At 53.5% G+C, this 12,446-nt stretch overlaps 1 protein-coding gene across 2 annotated transcripts in view; it reads right to left on the bottom strand.

Moving 5' to 3' along the window:
• Positions 1-336: 336 nt before the first annotated feature.
• Positions 337-12,446, bottom strand: part of LOC102694241 (insulin-like growth factor-binding protein 4) — a 28,961-nt gene continuing 16,851 nt past the window's right edge. Inside the window, exons 2-4 of one of the 2 annotated variants that reach the window (XM_069185817.1) lie at positions 7,560-7,726; positions 6,760-6,885; positions 337-5,935 (exon numbers count right to left, since the gene is read on the bottom strand). In XM_069185817.1, the coding sequence (XP_069041918.1) occupies positions 5,798-5,935; positions 6,760-6,885; positions 7,560-7,726 (431 nt within the window). In that variant the 3' untranslated portion in view covers positions 337-5,797. The remainder of the gene's footprint in view (positions 5,936-6,759; positions 6,886-7,559; positions 7,727-12,446) is intronic. The other variant, XM_069185818.1, reaches the window with a different exon arrangement.

The following is a 12,446-nucleotide window of genomic DNA, read 5'->3' as shown; positions in this document are numbered from 1 at the left end:
CCGAGAGCATCATGGGACAGCATTCTGCGTGTAACCCGCTGCAGCCAGCGCACAAGGCGCTTCACTTTTCAAGCTCTTGAGGAAATAGTTCTCCATTTACGGTGTGTCACGATTCGCGTACTGATTCAAAAGAGTAATGACACCCCCTCCCCACCCTTCAGCTAAAGATGAAATTGTTTGGAAACTTCTTAAGGTGCGATGCAGTGTCTTCACAACCCTTGAGCCGGAATATTCAGGACCCGGGAATTCCGGCGGGAGCTGCTGGGCCAGTTTACCTGAGAGACCCTGGACCAGTCAAAGCCTGCACCCAGAGAGACCAGTGCACAAGGCGGGAGGTGGTGTACTATTATACCTTTAATAAAATGTAATACATTTATGCAATTGTCTTGAATACATCCTTAAGAAGTGAAAACAATTGGTGGTTTATAGCACATACACAATGTCATCCAGGTGGGGAAGAGCCAGACCCCACCCCACCAGGGCTCGTCCTGCCTTCACACACACACACAGCCCCAGGAGCGCCTCCGGACCCGGGCGCTGGTGCCGAACCACGGCTGGGTCTGCCGTCCAGGGAGAGAGTCCTCCTGCGGAGCGGAGAGGGTCAGACAGGCCGGTCTGGGGCCTCTGCTTCAGCCTCAAGTGAAACACAAAACGAGAGAAGCAGCTGTCTGCCCTGACAGCGGAGCAGAGGAGACGGGGCTACAGTGGGCCCGGTGTCCTGGCACTCCCGGTGCAGTTGGGACTCTCCCACCCCAGGCGGCCCTCGGTCCCCCACAGCCTCCCCGCGCACCAGGGGGACCAACGGTCACGCCGTCCGCGAGCCGAGCCGAGAGAGGACTCGACCCAAGCACCACTCTCCTGAGACTGTCTCATCCAGCCCGCCTCTGGCACAGTTACCTTCCTGCCGACATCTTTACAGTACGGTTCCCCCTGTTTATTTGGCCTTGCAGGAAGTAAACAAAAGATTCTCTTTCAGCCTGTTATTTAAAAAAAAGATTACGCTGATACTAAAAGGAATTGTCAAACAAACAGCGGCACTGGGTCTACAAGCTGTTTCTTGGGAAAAAGACAGGCCCTCTGTGCCCTTTCCGGAATACAGCACCTCATTAATCCTCTAATGAAGGGCATCCTATCCCACAATCCCCTGGTCATGAAAATTGTGGCAGCACGTATGCATTTCCTTTCAGAGCTTAGCGCTGCCACGGTGGAATCTATTCAGGGCCTCTTGTACGTGTGTTGCCACAACTGAATGTTCTGGACAGCAGTAAGGAGTGAAACACAAACACGCCGGGGTGCAGAAGTCAATTTTGTGAGCGGCAGTCTGGCTTTGGCCTGTGTCTTCTGCTTGGTGTTTGACAGTTTGTAAGCAGGTGGCTGGGAGGTCTTTAATCTCTTGTGGAGGTTCACACGTTGATGGGTTTACATACAGTCCAGTCTGTTTGGTATCAGGTTTTGGGCACAAAGCACGCTGGCTACACCCACACAGCAGACAGAGATCAGCTCAGTTAGTAAAGCCCCACTGAACAAATGTGCATCAACATGTCAGAAAGCAAAACACTTTTTTATATAAACGTACTGTACATGTATGTCACCGAGTCGAGCTTTTTCTCGTTTTGGCACAGATCCGATATTGAAGCACTTTACTAAGAAGTGAGACTCAGTGTCAGAGCCGTGTTTTGGTCTGGCTGTCTTGCTCTCTCAGCTTAGCTCTGGCACCTGCCGAAGGCTCCCTGCGCGCCTCTGAGGAGGGAGTAACCGAGAGTAACACACTCGGATCGCTCGTGCCTCAGATTCTGAACCACGTGCAGCGTGGGGCTCCCTCTCCCCCCCCATCACGGGAGTCTGTGATTAAACAATGGAAGGAACACAAAATCAAATTGCTTCGTTCCACGCCAGGAGAGAATTTGTGGGCCACTCTTTGGCTTTGCAAAATGACTCGAGGGCTTATTTTTCTAAATCTGCTAACAGACGGATATAAATACACGCCGTGCAATCGGTTATTTGTGCTGAGCCAAACCAAAATGACAGCATTTTAATCTGTGATGAAGTGTGAAACGTTCCTCTCTGACCCCGTAGAAGAGCACTGCAGGAGCTCTCACCAGCCAGCCCCAGCGCCCTCGCCAGTAACACTGACAGCCACACCCACTAAAGCAAATCATCATGTAAAAACATGCCTCACACCACTCATTCCTCATGGCACGGAAAAGCTAACAATTACAGTTTTGTCCAATTACATAGGCACAATATTTCATAATTTCCCAATATAGTCTTTCAGCAAATTATTTTTTTTAATCAAATACTGATTTACCCTACATTAAACAGCAATACCTTTAAATAAAAAAAAATAGAAATTAAATACGGAATTAAGATTTACACTGAGACAAAGATTCAAGTTTGTTTATACAAAATGGTAAAGCTCTAACTTCTTCTACAAAAACATTGACAACAGCGTTACTGTTGTGATAGTGTTTGAAATCTGGCTTCTGTCTGAAAGACGGCTGTCTCTTCCGCAATGTATCTCTTGCTAGGTTGTATTCTGATCTTGCTTTTTAGCATAGTACGTGAATAACATTTGCAGATTCAATGCGATCTAGATAGCTTTCCAGACGTAATCCAGATAGCTTTCCAGGTGGAATCTAGATCGCTTTCTAGATAGGAGAGGTCTAGCTACAGTAGCTTTCTAAATGTGATTTAACTGGCTTTTCCGATGCAATCTAGGTACATTTTCAAGATGTCTTTCATAAACAGTAAAGGTTTTTGTGTCTGTACGTCATTACTCGGTTCCTGCAACACAGTAGTGTCTTGAATTCCAGCGTCTCGGTACTGCGCTGAGCCTGCTCCCCTGCCGGTGTGGATTAGGGCAATAGTGTGACCCCCTGACCCCCCGGGACCCTGACTCTGGGGCTGCACTTGTACCCCTCTAACTCAGGGGGCACTTCTGCTTTTAACTGCCAGTGACCCTAGGCGCCATGTTGTACAACTCTGTGCCTTCCACAAGGTTTTCGTTTCCCATCTCATGAGCCACTGTGTTTCGCCCCAGCGGGGAACGCGCTCGATGTGACAGCGTCAGGAACACAGCCCTGCCCGCGGCGCGGCGGAACGCGGGCTGTTGGCAAGCGGTTATTTTACACGGAGAAGCGTCCGGAGTGTGTTCTGCTCGTGGAACAGGCAGCACCATGGGGTGGGCTTCCAGGGGATATTGGAGCTCCTCCGTGGGTTCATGTGGCATCGGGTCTTGCTGGTGCAGACAGGCGGAAGAGCGCGGTGTCGAAGAGGGGAGGGCGCGCGGCGCGCCCGGGGGGGACGAGCTGTGACCCCGGTGCTGTCCGGGGTCCGACGCGGCTCTTCGGGGAGACAGAACTTGGGTTTGAGAGGCGAAGGGTTAATGACTGGCGTGTGGTTAGGTTAGCTGCACGCTGTGTAACGCTGTGATGCTGATGTAAGTGTCATCACGCCGTTTGAATAGTTTTAAAAGGCTTTGATTAGCGTGCTGCTATAATGTCCTGGAGAGTCAGATGCTGCAACGCTGTCTCAGCACGGACACTCGACAGCCCGCTGAAGATCCACCGGCTGGGCCGAGAGGAAGCCATCCCCAGATTTCATGCTGATTCCGCTCGCGCGCCCGGGCAGACCCGGGTTAAACCGGCTCGTTCCCTCAGCAGGGGCTCGCGCTGAGCACGTGCGCTGGGCCCCCTCACGCCGTTTAGGTATGTAGCGCCACGCGGGGCGCGCTGAGAACAGCGCCCGGGGGCGGGACTGCGGGACTGTATGTAGTGGGGCGGAGGGTGGGGGACAGTCCTTCCCCTCCGTGTGTGTCAGTGAGGGTGCAGCGCTGTCACCCCTGTCCCTGGGTGTGTACCTTTGCCCGGTTCGAGTTAATAACTGTGTTGTTCCACCCCATTTCCTGAGTCCCAAACCCGCGGTCGTTACAGACTGAAGCTACGCGTGTAAATGGAGTGAAACAAGACGCACTCGTCTGGCATCACTATCACAGCGGCTCGTCTGGGATTCGCCATGCGATCGCTTCCTTGACTCGAACCACCTCGACCTACTTTTCCCCAGTTTTTTATTCAGATAACAGAACCGAGACTAAACAGGAAATACTCTCCTCGCTGCGTCCCGAGCGAAGGCTCTCGGAGGGAAAGTGCGGACACGAGTGGGAAAGTGGTTTTAGATCGAGCTTTCCTTTTCTTAGTAGTGGTTGATTTTGCAAAGTCCCGGCCTTGTTCTTTTGTTACTCCCTGTGGGAAAGTGAGCCGTTTCTGAATGTGTGTCCAGGAAACACGGCGGCCCGGCGGGACTGCGCGCGGCTATCGGGATTTTCCAGCACACGCCCCTGGTGCTGGAACCGGCGCGAGCAGTTTCCGGACAGGGGCGAGCCGCGCGCGCGCGCTCCCCGAGCGGGGAGTCCAGCTTCTCTTCGCGGGCCGCGCGCGCGCTGCGGAAGGGCCGCGAGCGCCGGCCCGTGCTGTGTGTGTCGGGTCTCGAGAGCGGAGCCGGATCCGGGGACGGGCTCGCGCGAGTTAGGAGGCGCGCGCGTTTTAGAAAAGGAAAAACTCGATTTTTTTTTTTATTCATCTTCACAAGCTCTCCCCTGGAAGTCAAATCCAGAGCACGTCCATTCAATCCTCTTGTTTATACGAAGCTTTCTGTCTCAGAGAGTCAGCTGCCAGGGTCGGGATAAGCGGAAAGTTTTTTTTTGGAGACCGCCGACGGCTATGAAGAGCCGTGGCCGATGTCTTGTTTCGTTTTTTAAAGCCCTAAACGATCCCCCACCCTGCTCTTTGTGCACCGAGAGAGCGCCGATACCGCTCACGCAGATACCCTTCCTTCCCACAGGCCGCCGGCAAGAGCGCAAACTGCCCCCGCGTCTCCAGGCGCAGGCGGCGATGCAGAAACGCGGGGCAGGAAACGAGAGCGGAGAGTGAGAGAAAATGAGTACCTGCCCTGTGAAGTTAGACTGCAGTTCTTCAAAGCGATCCCTTTTCTCTTCCAGCGGGGCTGGAAAGCTGGAGCTCATAATTCCTGCCAGTTTCGCTCCTGGTTCCCCTGATGTTATTGGCACTACAGGCTGCGGCTGAAGAGCCGGCAGGCTGTGCATTTTGCTATCTGTGAGGCTAGATTTAAAAAAAAAACCGAACAAACCTTTTTTTTTTAAAGAAAAAAAAACAGAATAATAATAAAAATAAAAAATAGCTTAAACATTGGACAGGATGTGCAAATAAACTCAAGTCTCCAGGTCGCTGAGGGGGGCTCCTCGCCTGTCGCCCCTGTAGTTTTAGCAACGAAGTGAAAAAACTTCACTTCATCTCCAAGCTCCTCTCCTAATGGTCTGGACTGGCGCTTACTTTCATGTTACAGTAAGAATGTGAAACCAGAGAGCTCACCTAATCCCCGGATAGTTCAGAAAACACGCACGGCCCCTGGTCGGGTATTTGGGGGTGCCGTCGAAGCCCCAGTTTCACGGTCTTACTGTGGCGTGAGACTGCATGGCCTTGCTTTCACGCCCCCTGCGAGAGCATCATGTTAACTGCTTTGATTGTCGGTCTCTCTTGGGTTTCTTTCCGCAAACTAACGAATCGTACTGGAAGAGGGAACGGCTGGCTTTGTCTCCACGGAAAACGCCCTACTCGCGCGGAAACGCGAAGTGAAAGTAACGGATCTCCCCCCCCTCCCCCCCACACCGGCTCCTCCGCGCTGGTCCGGTGAGGTTGTGTGGTCTAGTCCTTCCTTTACTGTACAGATCAGCGCCAGGGGAGTCTGGCCCGCGGGCCTCAGGCCCCAGGCCGGGCCCGGCTCACTTCCTCTGCGGGTCGGCGGCCAGCTGCTGGCAGCTCTGGTCCACTCGCATGTCCTGCGGGTTGGTCAGGCGGATGCCGGTCTTCTGGTCCACACACCAGCACTTCCCCCTCTGGCCATCGCGCGCGGGGTGGCACTGTGGAGCAGACAGGCCCGCGCAGAGACAGTCAGCTCTGGGCTCTCCGGTCCCTGGCCTGCCTGCTCTTAATCCTGTGAGATGAGTGGGGCCCGACTCACGCAGGTGGGGGTGCAATACAGGCTGGATGCAGCCCCAGGTAAAAAGGGGTGCAGAAACCCCCATTCTCCCACACCCCCTGAGTACAGCTGGGTCAGGGTCCAGTCAGTGCACTGCACGGGAGCAATACAGACCCAACCTCACAGATTAACTCCTAGGCTTGGGAATATACCCAAAAACCCATTTTATTTGAACATGTCCCAGATTGTGAATGTGTCTTTAAACCCATTTTCTTAAGGGCAGCTGGAGCCTATCCCAGCAAGCAACAGGTATAAGGCAGGCTGCACCCTGGACAGGAGGCCAGTCCATCACAGGGCACACACAGACCCACTCACACCAGGGCCAGTTTTCCCAGAAGCCAGTTGCCCTACCAGTGTGTCTTTTGACTGGGGGAGCAAACCAGAGCTCCTGCAGGAAACCCACTCAGACACGAGGAGAAAAGAGTAGGGGTGTAACCCCAGTGTCCTGGCCATATTTCCCATTGGCCCATACCAATCATGGCCTCCTAATAATCCCTCTCTATGAACTGGCTTCATCACTCTGCTCTCCTCCCCACTGAGAGCTGGTGTGTGGGGAGTGTTCTGGCGCACTATGGCTGCCGTCGCATCATCCAGGTGGGGCTGCAACACAGACAGCACCCCAGTTCTGGAATCTACAGGTGTAAGATGAGGATCACTGTCCAGGACAGTGACGTAGTGGGGGACCCCCGACAGAGGAGCACAGACCTGTTTGGGGTTGAAGTCTCCGTTCTTGTCACAGTTGGGGATGGGGATGGTGTACAGGTCCTCGTGGGTCCGGGTGTGAGACGCCAGCCTCTCCAGCGCCCTCTGCAGGTCAGCACGGCACGGCGCCTGCAGGGCACAATCGCAAGTTAAGAGTTTGTGCTCACACCGCCTACGAGATACCGACACAACAGCAACAGCGCCACCATTTCTGTCAGGTTCTTCGGTCAGCAACGTCCTGCAGGTTTTGTTACATAATCAGCTCATTCTCCTTCAGCAGTGATAGTTTCTCTCCTCTCTCCTGGCACGTAGTTACATGCAATACCTACATCTCTGAAGGTTATTCTCTAATTTATTAATCCAAGTTAATATGGTGCTTTATAACCCATCTTCTCATTTAGGTTGAATGATCATTACCCCTGCAAGAGGTGGCTGAGCTGTTACTAGTGAATTCATTTGTTTTGGTCATTTCCTGTGTGCTGCTTGGTTCTCGCCAGCTGGGCCCCTCTGTCTCTGTGCCCACCAGTTCCGGTTCTGATGCTCTGCCAGCTCTGCAGCTGCATGCAGAAGGTTCAGCGCCCCCTGGAGGAGGGGCACGTCCTTCGCTGACGTAACCGCGAGCCTGCAGGCGGCTAGGAGGCCACAGGGGGGCGCTCTTTCTACTGAGAAAGACGAGACAGGAGAAGGCCGGGAATCGGGTCCCACCCTAACCTCAGCAGGGCTCGGCCGCTTTTGCGGGCCAGGGGAACCCCCGGTCTCGATCGGCTGGCAATGGGGCCTGTGCTCGAACCCGTGACCCGTACCAGGGCAGGCTTGGGGTCCTCGCGGTTGTTTTTGGTCTTCTGGTTGCTGCCCTTCTCCCGCTGCTGCCTGGCGATCTGCTTCTGGATGCACTTCTTGTCCTGGGGGCTGCAGGGGATGTGGCTGTTGTTGGGATGATCCAAGTTCAGCTGCTCTTCCTTTTCCGCTGCTCCAGAGACAAAACATCAGAACAGTCCTGTCAGGCGGCAGAGAACCCCACAGCCCTGGAGCTGGGAGGACTAATCATTCCCTGCACTTCTGTAGCACTGTTTATGGAGAATGAGCCCTGCTGGCCCTTTCTCTGCAAGAGGAAATTGCACCACTTTATACTGCTGCAGTGCGTCTCTCACCTGGGCCACTCTGCACCAGTGTCCCCACATGGGAGACACACAGCGGCTGTTCTGCACCAGTGTCCCCACATGGGAGACACACAGCGGCCATTCTGCACCAGTATCCCCACCTGGGAGACACATTGTGGCCAGTGTGCACCAGTATCCCCACCTGGGAGACACACAGCCGCCATTCTGCACAAGCAGCCCCACCTGGGAGACACACAGCGTCTGTTCTGCACAAGCAGCCCCACCTGGGAGACACACAGTGGCCACTCTGCACCAGTGTCCCCACCTGGGAAACACACAGTTGCCACTCTGCACCAGTGTCCCCACATGGGAGACACACAGGGTCTGTTCTGTACCCGCAGCCCCACCTGGGAGACACACAGCGTCCGTTCTGCACCAGCAGCCCCATCTGGGAGACACAGCGCAGCCATTCTGCACCAGTATCCCCACCTGGGAGACACACCGCGGCCGTTCTGCACCAGCAGCCCCACCACACAGCAGATCAGGTAGAGAAGTTAATTTTTGCCAGGACACTGGTATCAATAGTCCCAGGGATTCTTTAACTGCACCTCTTGTTGTACTGCAGTCACCACAATGGGACATTGTTATGGAAAGAGGGAACAGCGCCACCTACTGGTCCACCAACACCAACTACAGCAGCAGCTTGGTTTTCCCTATAGGTCTCTCATCTTTTTCATAATAGGGACATGGAATAAGCCATGGAGTTCTCCTCACGCGTGCCTAATGGACAGAGGTTTGTCCCCCCTCCCACGACAAAACCAACGTGAACTTTCGCAACAGAGCTGTGGTCTCCCAGCACCTCCCAGCCCCGTGACCCCCAGAGCTCCGGCCGTGTGATGGGCAGAGCTCCCCTCTCGCTCCTCGTGCCCGCACTCAGTGGCTCTGAGCGTGGAATTTAATCTCCTGAAGAGTGCCGGGGTTTTTCCGAAGACGAGAGAGAGCCCTTCTAACCAGATTACTTCACACGGTAAACACAAGCACTGTGCGTGCTTAAACAGAGCGCTGGAACGCTTTTACTCTTTTTTTCAGGCTCTTTTGTTTCACATAAGAGGGCACATAGAGGCATTCAGATAGTTTTTCCTTCCTGGAGAAAGGCTTCCATGCTGACTAAGCTCTTTATCACCAGAGTGCAGCGCTGGGGTCAATCAAGAGTTTTTTGACAAAAGCCTTAAGACGGCGTTTTTCTTCCTTCTCTGAAAGCCTGCTGGCAGGGCTCTGCTCAGGGTTTTAGCCCTCCAGCGCGCCAGGTGTTCAGACGCACCATGGGTCCTGCAGCAGCGCTGTGGTGGGGGTGATTTCAGAACCCAGAGCGCAGAGACTCAGACCAGTGGCGTGGAGGCTGAGCTTGGTAGCCCCCGCACAAAGGGGCAACAATTGAGTCTTCTGATTAGGCTCAGCATTCAAGTTAATGCAAGTGGGCTTTGATGGCCAAGCTTAACTTGGGAACGTGCAGTGCACGAGGGTTCTGAACCGGGTCAGAACAGGGAACTGTTGGGGTCGAGAGTCAGATCTGGTCTTGAAGGGATAGAGAGATTATTACATGCGAGATCACTTTGGAGAAGCAAGCTGCACAGGTGCTACTAAAGGTTGTGTGTTTTTTTTCCAGAAAATATGCATTGAAAGGAGATTAGGCTCTGATGGAATGTGAACACTCACAGAGCAGACCGGATCACTTCAGTTCACAGACAGCTGCTGCATTTGTGAGGATATTGTTCCTTTTGCTTCGGATTATCTGCCTGCTTCAGACTGGGTCTCTGCTCGACCCCACCTGGTCTTGTGTCTCGCAATGCTGAGGTAGAGATACTGTATTCTGTTTGAGAGGGAGCTGTGTGGTGCGGAGCGCAGGGAGACCTGCAGAAGATCAAATGTCTGTGCAGTGGCAACTGCGTTTGTTTGCCTTGGAGAATTCGCAGGTCCGACCAGCCCTGCACAAGGAGAAATTCAGAGAAAAAGCTGATCATGTCAAATACCGAGACTGGGGAGGCAGGTGAAATCCTGCTGGATTGACCTCCCATCCTGCTTTCCTGTTATCGGAAAGCTGCCTTTTCCTGGTGAGGGTCATGGCAACACAGAGCAGATCCCTGAAGACAGGGTGCAAGGCAGGATGGGAGTGAGACAGGACAACACCAGTCCATCTCAGGACACTGACACACGCGTGTATTAACACCAGTTAACCTAGGATGCATCAGTGGGATGTGGGAGGAAACACCCATAGGGAATGCATACAAACTCTAGAAGACACCCCAGTGTCACTGTGTTGCCAAGAGTAAACTCCCAGTTCCCAGTCTCTCGTATTTCAGCTGTCTCTGCAGCTGGGTTTCCTGTACTGTTACTTCCTGGCAGGTGTGTAAGAGGGCCCGCCACAAAAATGGAGACCTACTCTCCCGAATCACGTATCCCGAAGACCACATTTCCCAACCTGTAAAGATACAGCAGTTATAACAGGGGCTGCTTGTAAGATTCCTTGTAACTAACATTGAAGTTAACTTGATTTTGTCTGGCAGTTAGAGGGCAGGTCACATGTTTGTGCAACTGGAGTTTCACAGGTATATGACTTTTAAAACTAGGAGTCCCACTGCACCCATTCGTCAGCATCAGGCCCTGCAGGACAAGCAATGTGCTGCTGTCATTTCTGCCGTGTTCTTGTGCTGGTGATGCCCTGTCCTTGCAGCTAGTCAGCTATAATGTGACAGGGCTCTTTAGAGGCAGAGCATGTGGGCACAAGATTACCATGGGTATACATTTTACTGGGACAAGCAGGGAGGTCAAGGAAGCAGTAAAACATTCCACAACCTTAGAAAAATGTGTCCAAATTTGAGGAACAGAACAGCCCCCTCTGTAGAAGCTCGTGGGGCACTGCAGCATTGAGACAGCCCTGGCAGTCTCTCCTGAGATCACGAGCCCCTGAGATTCCCGGGCCTAACGAGCAGCAGCTCCTGGGTGGTATACCTCCAGGCGGACCGCAGCACAACACATGGAGCCTGTTAGCAAGGAAGTTCACTACAGCCAGCCGCGTAAACAGGTAAAGACCAGAACATCATCGTTTTCAGCACTGATTGGGCTCTGCTGTGCTCAGGATGCAGCATATTTGGAATGTTCTATGGGGGGGGTCCAGATCAGTATGTGCTCCCTCTGTTGTTTGTTACTGTTGATGCAGAGCCCTTGTCTGTGCCGTTTGCAGGCCCAGTGTGCTCAGCAGTGAGCACTGCTTTCCTGTGTAGGGATAGGCATCCTTGACACCCAGGGGCTGGCAGAGGCCTCAGACGTGTTCATATCAGCTTCTGATTGCTCTTTGTGATATGGCCACAGCCAGCAGTTCGTATACTTTCAAACCCGTGAAGTCTGTTTGTTTTGCGCTTGGTGACTTTTGAGCTGGCTTGTTGAGTGCCTGACACCCCTGAAAGCCGGAGCTGGGCTCCTGATGAAGTCCTCGGGGAGACAAACTGTCCTCTGCTCACAGGGGTAACCCTGTTCTGCTCGGCTCGCGCTGTCCCCTTTGGGAAACGGCTGCTCTGAGGTTTGGCTGTTCCTATCTCGGGGACGAGGGGCACGGGGGGGGGGGGGGGCGTAGTCTCTTGATCTCTTTAGGACCAAGAAGAAAGAGAGCAAGAAAGCCAGTTTCCAAGCCCGAGGGTCTGGGCAGCAGACGCAGGAATTTCTACGCTAATCTTTGGAATTTCGTCTTCCAGATGTTGGCAGGGGAGTCGCAGAATATTGAAGACATTGGGTTTCCTTGTGAGCCGCACTCTTCTTCCCCCACCCCCACCTTCCCCGACAACGTTGGAGTATTTTTCTTGTGAATTCTTTGCAATAAATCACAACGCCCCCGAACAGAAGTGCGAAGCGATTGACGGGCAAGGAAATTGCACACACATGCCGGGTTGGAGGGTTTCTCTGCAAGGGGAAGGTATGTGCCAGCACAGAACCGTTTCGGAGCTGCCGACAGCTCACCCAACATCTCTCGTGTTGCGCTCAACAGCCCGAGGTGCAAGTGAGTGAGCGTCACGAGCCCCGTTGTTGTTCGAGAGAGGAACCCTGTGCGGAGTTGGGGGAGCAAAGTCAGGAGAGGTTCCTGACGAGCCCAAAACGTCAGGCAGAGACGTAGTCGAGGGCGGATCCGGGGTCCGATTCCAAAGGTTACCCAAAAGGAGAAAGGCAGACAAATCCAAACTGCTAGACGAGGGTCACGGTCGAAGGTGAATTCGGGGATTCGCATTTCCAAAAGCAAGATCCAAAGGTTTATTCGGGCGAGGCAGGGAGTTCCGAAGCAGCTAACAATCCCGAGCTGCGTTCAGTGAGCCGGAGGAGTAGCCTCAGGAGGTTTGGCAGTGGAGGGTGTGTTAGCAAGTGAGGCGCTCTGATTGGAAGATCGGCGGTGTCTGAGGGGCTTGCCTCCAGCTGCTGTTTGACTGGGGTGAGACCGTTCGTGTGGAGGATTGCTATTAGCAGCGGATGTGACAGTGAGCCCAGTGGTTTCCTTCAGACACATATTTAGGGATCTGGGTTGATGCACCTGTGCTCAGGAGTTTT

This window comes from Lepisosteus oculatus, chromosome 28 (genome assembly GCF_040954835.1).
Source record: "Lepisosteus oculatus isolate fLepOcu1 chromosome 28, fLepOcu1.hap2, whole genome shotgun sequence".
NCBI classification, from domain to species: Eukaryota; Metazoa; Chordata; class Actinopteri; order Semionotiformes; family Lepisosteidae; genus Lepisosteus; species Lepisosteus oculatus.
This window is presented reverse-complemented; position numbering and strand designations above follow the sequence as displayed.